Source organism: Protopterus annectens, chromosome 5.part0 (assembly GCF_019279795.1).
Source record: "Protopterus annectens isolate FY-2018-M chromosome 5.part0, PAN1.0, whole genome shotgun sequence".
Classification (NCBI taxonomy): Eukaryota; Metazoa; Chordata; order Ceratodontiformes; family Protopteridae; genus Protopterus; species Protopterus annectens.
This window is the reverse complement of record NC_056735.1, coordinates 652,590,863-652,600,598: the sequence shown is the minus strand read 5'-3', so window position 1 is coordinate 652,600,598 and position 9,736 is coordinate 652,590,863. Positions and strand designations below refer to the sequence as shown.

At 38.4% G+C, this 9,736-nt stretch overlaps 1 protein-coding gene across 3 annotated transcripts in view; it reads left to right on the top strand.

Moving 5' to 3' along the window:
- Nucleotides 1-626: 626 nt before the first annotated feature.
- The window catches only part of LOC122802732 (ankyrin repeat and SOCS box protein 9-like), a 553,320-nt gene continuing 544,210 nt past the window's right edge, over nucleotides 627-9,736 (top strand). For all 3 annotated transcript variants that reach the window (XM_044072497.1, XM_044072495.1, XM_044072496.1), the window contains exon 1: nucleotides 627-968. In XM_044072497.1, the coding sequence (XP_043928432.1) occupies nucleotides 945-968 (24 nt within the window). In that variant the 5' untranslated portion in view covers nucleotides 627-944. The remainder of the gene's footprint in view (nucleotides 969-9,736) is intronic.

Genomic DNA, 9,736 nt, shown 5'->3' with positions numbered 1-9,736 from the left:
TTTACCAGACAGACTACTGTAAGCAGTTTTATGCATGTAAATATATTTCTGTTTCTGTGTGTAGTGACAAATGTCTGCATATGTTATTGCATATGTGTGTGTATATCTGTTTCTCTCTCCCTCTCTCGATATGCATATGCATAGACGCACGCGCGGACACACACGCGTGCACACACACACACACACACACACACACACACACACACACACAGATACATTTATATATTACATAGATGTGTATAATGTAGTAATGTGACTATTTTCAAATTGATGGTGCCCTCTAGAGACCAGAATGCATATTATTTGTTTTTTTTTTCTCACTTCAAAGAGGTTGTCAAATTTTAAAACAGGGTGTTGTCTTACTAGTGCTAAAGCGGTTACTTATATCATGACTCGGAGCTGACTACTCACAGTGCCTGTAGGTATCATTTTTCTAAACTAGCTCAACAGGTTTTCTAGTACTGGACATAAAAAAACAAAACAGAAAAAAAAAAAAAAAAAGAAAGTTTCCTGACAATCTCTGACAAGAGACTGCAGGTCATGTTACATGTATTACTACTTGCTATAATTTAAGAAAGGAAATGACATCATAAGTGTCAGGCTTTGTGGTGTTTTGACATAAACTCTGTGTGTATAAATAAGATGAATGCCTTCTGAGAGTGTTTGAGGTGGTAACCTGACATTCAGGAGAACAAACTGTCCCCAGCCTAATGGGAACTCAAAAGTTCCTTCCTGTTGCACTGCCTTGATTAGCTTCATCAGAACTGCATACTCAGTAACTATGCCTGTTTCTCATAAACTGTGAGATTTATGCATCTCGAATGTGTGCTAGTAGGTAATTAAAAGCCACAGTCTCCTGGGTAGCAATTACAAAATGGAAGGCAAGGGTGTAGAAGGAAGCTGCAGTGAACCTCAACGTGAGGGAGGAGCCACAGGTGAAAGATATGTATCAAACCCACTATTCTGTGGTAAGTATTAAACCGAGCTGCTGTAACTACATTGTCAGCAATATACAGTGGTATTTGTCTATGTGCATTGTTTGGACAAAAATCTTGTAAAGTTCTGTGGAAGCATGTGTGAGGAATGAGACTCTTAGTTGTTTTAAGTTTTGATTAACTGTGCATATTCCAGAAGTGGATGGCAGTATGATATAGACATAAAATATATTGCGCTGAAAAGAAGCAGCAACAAATAGATCTGGGTTTGATTCCCTCAGTCATCCCTGTGTATAAGCAAGTTGCTTACCTATTCTTTGCTTCTTCTTTTGCTCCAGGGAACACATATAAGTATCCTGTGGGCTATACCTGATTACCAGGAGCAGAAATTAATATTTCTCCAAAGCATTAGGCTGGTGATTCTTATATGAATGTATTAGCAATAACTTTTATTTATTTATTTTTTTTTAAGATGCAACCCTGTTCCCTGTGGCTTTGGCTCCCATTCCAGCACTGCACTAAGTAATTACTAATGTAATCAGTGCTGTGACAGTAAATGGTTAGGCAATGCTACTAGTAGAATGTCTGTAACTTTTTTATCATTCATATAATTATTCTAAAGTAAAATATTTCTATCGACATTCTGATGTCTTTTGGCATGTTAGTAAAGTATGAGTACAGGAATGTACTTAGAACTGAAACGGCTTTAAAACAGTATAGTTTTGGGGCAGCTATCTATAGAGACAAGGTCCTGATGTTTGTCATACAGTTCATCCCAGTCTCTCTCTATCAGTGTGCCTAAATTCTACTTGTCATTTTATGATCTAGGATGTTTTGTGTATATTCCGGGCATATGACCTCAAATATTAGTTTATGATTTCTAATAATTGTCTGTTTACATTTAGTGTAGTTGACTAACATGATAATGACTAATGACTGTGCTGTGTGAAATGTCTATTTCTACTTGATAAAGTCACATGTAGTTTACTAGACTTCATAATACACATCTGTGTGATCATGCACTCTAAACAGGAGACAGTTTGATTTAATTTTCAGAAAATAAAGACAAGACTGTGAACTTTTTATGTGTGTGTGTGTGTGTGTGTGTGTGTGTGTGTGTGTGTGTGTGTGTGTGTGTGTGTGTGTGTGTGTGTGTGTCTATCTATCTGTATGTATGTATGTCTTTATTTATTTCCTTGTTAACCAGTTTAACAGGTCCAAATTTATTGGCAGTTTCCAGCCATAATCCAGGCGCAATAAGGAGCAATGTTACAACTTATTTTACATAGCCATGTAGATGTGCATAGATAGCCATGTAGATGCGTCCTGTTCACAACATTTAGGCATAGAATATGTGATCATGACATGCAACGTAGAATGTATTACAGGCATAACTGGATATATACTAACAATACAAGGCCATATAAGGATCTATAGTAATAACGCAGGGAATATGTATGTATATTAACAGCAATAAAAGGTGATAAATGGGGTAATAAGTTGCAAGAAAAGTAAGCATGGATATAATAGATGAACTGAGCAATTTGCATTATAATAGCAGTAAAGCAAGTCATATGTGAAATATTTAGTTAACATACTGATAAGGATAAGGAATAAGACCTTAAGGAACTTATTTATCAGCATTATAATACCCGATTACTATTGAATACAAGTAAAAAATACAATATAATCAATGTCACTTCATTAGCAGTAAACAACACTCACACTAAGAATGAGCATCAGTGTTTCCCATTATCCTAGAGCTGCAGACAAGTTTAGGGCTAAGTTACAGTGCTTTATTTACAATAAGAGCAATACATTTTAAAGCAATGTAGATAATTAGAGTTTAATCACTTCCCAGGACCATGGACTCCATAACCATGATACTATTAACAGTGTCTAAGTACTCCAGTGTAGATAATTAGAGTTCACCCACTTCCCAGGACCATGGACTCCATAAACGTGATACTGCTAATGGTGTCCAAGTACTCCAATGTAGATAATTAGAGTTCATCCACTTCCCAGGACCATGGACTCCATAACTGTAATACTACTAACAGTGTCCAAGTACTCCAATGTAGATAACTACAGTTCACAATCTTTCCAGGACCACAGAATCCATAAAGATGGACACCATTAGTAATATCATCTTTATGGATTCTATTGTTCTGAGAAGTGGGTGAACTCTAGTTATCTACATTGGAGTACTTGGACACCATTAGCAGTATCACATTTATGGAGGCCATGGTCCTGGGAAGTGGGTGAACTCTAATTATCTACATTGGAGTACTTGGACACCATTAGTAGTATCACGTTTATGGAGTCCATGGTCCTGGGAAGTGGGTGAACTCTAATTATCTGTACTGAAGTACTTGGACACTTTTATTAGTGTTACAGTTATGGAGGTCATGGTCCTGGGAAGTGGGTGAACTCTAATTATCTACATTAGAGCACTTGGACACCATTAGCAGCATCACGTTTATGGAGTCTGTGGTCCTGGAAAGTGGGTGAACTCTAATTATCTGTACTGGAATACTTGGACACTGTTATTAGTATTACAGTTATGGAGGCCATGGTCCTGGGAAGTGAGTGAACTCTAATTATGTGCATTAGAGTACTTGATATTACTAATGGTGTCCAAGTACACCAATGTAGATAATTAGAGTTTACCCACTTCCCAGGACCACAGACTCCATAAATGTGATACTGCTAATGGTGTCCAAGTACTCTAATGTAGATAATTAGAGTTCACCCACTTTCCAAGGCAATGGACTCTATAACTGTGTTACTACTAATAGTGTCCAAGTAATCCAGTGTAGATAATTAGAGTTCACCCACTTCCCAGGTCCATGGACTCCATAAACGTGATACTGCTAATGGTGTCCAAGTAATCCAATGTAGATAATTAGAGTTCACCCACTTCCCAGGTCCATGGACTTCATAAACGTGATACTACTAACGGTGTCTAAGTATTTTGGTGACGTCAGAGGAACAGTAATACTCCATACTGGCATAACTTGAATGTGTAAGCATGTCACGTTTACTAAGTGGGATACTTCAATTGGTTAGGCACATTTTGTATTAAACAGCAAATCACACCAGCTGGGCATATTAACATAAGCTACTTTTGCTGCAGTGGTAGTCAGTGGAATATGATGATCACTGATGGACATTAACATGACTCTAAGGTGCACTGTAAAGCAAAAGCTACCTCTAAATGAGATAGCTGGAGGCATGCTTGGAATTAAAGTCCCACACAGAAAGTTCAGATCACTCAGAATGGACTTTGTCTAAACAGTAAATGTAATTAAATAAAATATAACATTTAAGATACCATCAGTGGTATAATAAAGTAGATTTCTGCCTCATTGCATTTGATGTAATAATGCTGACTTCTGCCTTGTTGTTATCTTTTATGTAGGATCATAGGATGTTACTAGGCTAATGGTCCTAGAGCCTTTTTCAGCCTAGCCATTCATGACACATTTCCCAATTATCAATGCCTACAGGCTAGAATGATTTGGTATTTGTCTTTGACTTAGGGCATCTACAAAGTGCTCCTGTCCATAAGGGCACAGATAACAAGCCAGGAGTGAATCTGCAATTTGCCATCCATCAGTCCAAATTGCATTTGAATAGGCTCAGGGCAGAGCTGTATTTCACATGAATGGAGAGTCTGTTCCAGAGAAGAGGTAATCTATGAGACATATGCGTATCCCTCCAACATGTTTTGCTTATGTCACAGACGAGGGTTAGATCCTTTGCTCAGGTAATTCCAGTGCTGTTTGTTATGTGAATGTGTAGCCGATCCAGCAAGCTAGATCAGAGAATGCCTTGCAGGTTATGCGTAGATCACCCCTCAGTAGTAGTCTGTAAGAGACCGAGTATAGGGACAGATCTTTGAGGCGGGCTGCATAGGACATTTTATTTACACCCTGTATTCTTTTAGTGAGGAACCTTTGTGGCCACCCCAGTTGTTGCAAATGCTTGGTCGGGTACATGCTGAAGGGTGCATCGCACTTGATTATTGCATTAATGAGAGCTGAGTATAGTGGAACTATTATCTCTTTAGATCTGGAGTGATTCCCTTACTTATAAGTTGTGCCTTGTAGAAGGACTTTCTCACTACCAAGGTTGCATGGTGATCAAAGCTCAAGTTACTGTCAACCTGAGTTTCCCAAGTCCCTTACTACTGGTAGTGTTATCAATGTTGTCATTTGCAGGGGTAGTCATCATCCCAAAGGGTATAATTATGGATTTTTTTGCACTGAGTTTAAGGCCATAGTTCAGATGAAACTGAACTGGGATGTGTCCAGTGTTTAAAGATTTCCTATGTCTTTGTTTATCAGGTCCGCAATAATTCTTTCCATGGTCTTGCATATAAGACTAGTCAAACTTATGGGTCTGTAGTTGTTTGGGTCTGTTGATGGTCCACCTTTGTGTAGTGGGATGAGAGTTGCAGTCCTCTAGTCCTTAGTGATGAAGCCTGTTTGGATACTGTTGCTGAACAGAGATTCTAGTGGGCCTGATATGTCATGTTTCAAGCTGTTAAGAAGGCATCCTGGGATACATTGTTTTTAGCTCTGGAGAGAGCAGTGAGGACCTGTTCTTTAGTGATAGTTGGGGGACAAATAGTACTGGGTATTTCCTGAGGGGATCGGGGGCTGATAAGGGAGTGAAATTTGAGCTAAATTTATCGGTCAGCAAATCTGCTATATCCCTAGTCCGGTATAGGAAGTTCCATTTACTGTTATGTTAGTTCAGCACATATCCCTAGTCCGGTATAGGAAGTTCCATTTACTGTTAGTTCAGCACATATCCCTAGTCCGGTATAGGAAGTTCCATTTACTGTTAGTTCAGCACACTTTGAGTGCTCCTTTTATGGTTGCATACATAACTGAAAAATGCCTTATGCTTATCCTTAGCCTGGGGGGCTATTTTTCTTCAAAGTTGGGTTTGGTGAGTTTGGTAAGTCCTGTGAATTGCTTGTTGAGACTGATGAGGGAGGTTTTTGTCTTTTGGGCATAACCCTTCCTATTTTTGGGCAGGAATTTCATTCTTTCTTTTATTGTTCTGGGGCTTGCTGGGGGTCCACCAAGAAGGCTTGCTTTTGGAGTTTGCCCTAAGTTTATTTCATTTTGAAACTGCTGTTTCTATGCAGTTATTTACATGCTTGTATAGGGGTTCTGTAAACACTTCTGCATAGGCCACCATCCTCTCCAAAATTGGGGGGCTTGACATTTAGCTATGTCTTTACTTAATAGAAAGTAGTAAGCTTTGGAAAAGTTCTTAAAGGTTCTGGGGTTTGCTGGGAGTTCAGTCTTCATATTTATTTCAACAGTTACCACTTTGTGATCTGATCTGTCCATTGACCACTAAGGACATTACACTGTGGGGGGTACAACGTTCCCTCATATTTGTGAGTACCAGAGCAAGGTTATTTGCACCCCCTAGTAGGTGTACAGACTAGCTGTTCCAAGGTATTTTCATTGACAAAATCCAGGAATCTTTGAGCCTGCATGTTAGTGATTGTGTATGTATCCCAGTTTATGGTGTGATAGTTGAAATCATCCAAGAATATGGTGTTGGGCTGAATTGTGAGTGAATCTAATACATTCAAGTATGTGGTATGGTTCTCCTGGGTCAGAGACAATGACATAGTTAGCAAGGATATGGTATTGAACCATACCTAAGGTTAGTTGGACATGGAGTATCACAAACATGTCATATTGTTTGACCAATCTTAAGGTGTTCTTACTGTTTATGTAGACTGAGACACCTCCACCTCTTGTCCCTTTTTGTGCAGCAGCTGGTCTAAATGTGTGAAAGGCATTATAACTTTGTATTGCTGGGATGCCTTCTGAGGCTTTAAACCATGTCTCAGTAACTGTACATATGTCAACATGGTCCAGGGTGACACATGCTTCCAGGGAGTGGAGCTTTTTGTTGAGACTCCTAGCACTGAGCATTAACACCTTCAGTTTATCTTGTGTAGAATTTACTGTGCTGGAAGATTTATCGGATTGGCATTGTCTTAAAAGTGCACTATAGGGACAGATAATGTTTTGGCCAATATCTGAAAACCTAGTGGGGACAGGTGCAGATCATCCTTGGCAAAGCAACTTGATCTGTTGATCATGTCCTCCCAAGCTGACAAATGTTAGACCTTCTTAGAATGACACCAGTAACTAAGCCAATCGTCTTCTGTTTATATTGTGGTATCATCCTTGGAGAAGGTAAAATGCTGCTCAGTGCTAGACTCATACCTGCCTGGGACACATAAACTGAAGTTCTATCATGTCTCTCTTCATATAGTCCAGGGAGGTACATCTCAGGTCATTAACACCCACACAGTCATACTGGTACTTGTGGATCAATGTCCTGAGTACATGTGTGATCTGGCGGATCCTTGCCCTGATAAGCAACTGATCATGACTGTTTTCTTGTTCAGCCTGATGAGGGGGGGGAATCAGTGTGTTTCATAACAGAGTCTGTAATGACCAATATATTGAGTTGTGTGGCAGTTTGCCTTAAGAGCTTAGAGGTTGAGACATTGTGAGATGTGGCTGTAGGTGTCTGGATTAGTGTTGTCTTGTAGAATGTTTGGAAGGTTGCTGAGGGCAGTGTATAGGAGGCCTTTGAGGTTTGGGTAAATTGCATTTAAGAGCCTCAGCATATGTGAGTTTATGTGTCTGATCCATAGTAGGTGTAATGTGTGTGTGTTACTGCCAACCTGTTTGAAAATACCAGTGTCTGTATGCAAAAGCTTTGCCTCCAAAGACATAATCTAATTTCATATCTCACATACTGTATCAATCTGCTTAAGAATAAGGTGGTCATCAGTAAACATGAGATAATTGTTACATTGTCTCAAGACGCCCATTTCCACCATGCTTGCTATGGAGACAGTAGGAAAGTGCACATCCATGGCTGTGGATCCTCTTTTTTGTGATGTATGAGAGATGTTGCAATTGGGATTAGAGTTGCTGGACTTGGAGGAGAGGTCTAGGATTGATCTAAAACAATACTTTGGGGTAATACATCTCAGTGAGCAAATTAGCTGTTCTTCACTCAGCTAGATACTTGAGGAAAATAGCAGCGGAAGTTTTATATGGACAATTACAAGTGTAGGTGCTTGCTTTTATACTGCAAACCACTGCTGCACATCTCAGCAGACATTATAGGAGATGAGTTAGAAAGGAATCCAATCAGTAAACAGTAAAAATGCAGTATAAGTGTATAAGGTTCTGATCCTGCAGCAATTCACAATTCTCTCGCTATCGTGAGTTATAATGCCAGACTAGGACCCTAGACTAAAGTAAAATACAAACAGTAAAAACTGTTAATGAAATAAACGATGTTCAGATCATGCAGCAACTTACAGTTCTCCCACTGCTCTGAGGGGTACTACAAGACTGAGGTCCCAGACCAAGTTAAAAATGCAAACAGTTGATTGACTTTTGATTAAAACAAGGAAAATACAGAAAAGAGCAATGCACATTTTAGTTTAACATTATGAATATTGCAGTGTGCGCTAGTTAAAATGGGATTATATGAAACAAAGTAAAAAACAAAACGGCAACCAGACACAGAGGTAGTTTTAGCACTTTTGTTCATTTAATCCACAGAACTTCTTCAGAAACTAACAGTCGTACTCCAAACTACTCACTTAAATACCTAATTAACTAATTAAATTACAAATCTACCAAAGACAATGCAGTATGCAGACAATCTCATAAATATTAAACAGTTCTTTCTAAGATTTAAGAATACAGTACATAATTATCTAAAAAAAATACATACAATAACACAATTAGTTCATATTAAAACGACAATGACCATCTAGCATACACTTCTCTTATTTAAATGTTTTTAAACTTTAAAAAACATTTAATATATATTTTCTCATTAATACCAGGCCAGGTGTCTGCTCTAAAAAGTATGAAATATGAAACAAAGGCTAACTCAAGCTGTAAGAGTCTAATGGGAGTGCCTAATCAGTCTGAGCAATTAGTGCCCAGTATAAATAGCACTGAGAAGGGGCTTGCAAACTTGTACTTTGCAGTAGGGTCAGGCAGCTAAAAAGGCACCAAGTTTAAAAGCACAAGAATTGGGTGGGTGAGAAAAAATCCAAAAATCAATGCAGTCAAACAGCAGTTTTAAGCTTAGAGCTCCTCTAGATAAAGAGGAATGCAGTTAATACCTTATATAAGAAAACTGTTTCTTCGTTTCTCCCACAAATTAGCTAGTCAAATTCCCATTCAGTCAATGAATGCAACAGGAATGTTTGCTAACTGACCCTAGCCAAAAACTTTTTTTAAGACATCAAGAAATAAAAAAAGCTTTGCAGTAAAACAAAGTTTAAAATACAACAACCTGTAATATAGTAATAATAATAATAATAATAATAATACTAATACCAAAATCATAAAGGTTTGTAAATATCCAAACCTTAAATGTAGAAAATCCAAAAATCAATGCAAACAGTAGTTTTAAACTCAGAGCTCTTGTAGTTCATTCATTCATTCCATGAAAATCACTATTAATACATATTATTACTTTCTTTGAGGTGCTACATGCCCATGGGATTTTATTTTATCTGTTAACCAAGCTATCTATCTGGACACAAGTGTCCCTTTCAGGGTCAACACTGGAGCACTGCCTGTTTAAATAACTTGCTCATTGTCGCACAGTAGGCAAATGGAGCCTGAGGGGATCAAATCCTGAACTTCAAGCGACTGCTCAAGGCCTCATAATTCACTGCAGTAACTAACGGGCGTAACAACACATTTTAGGTACTG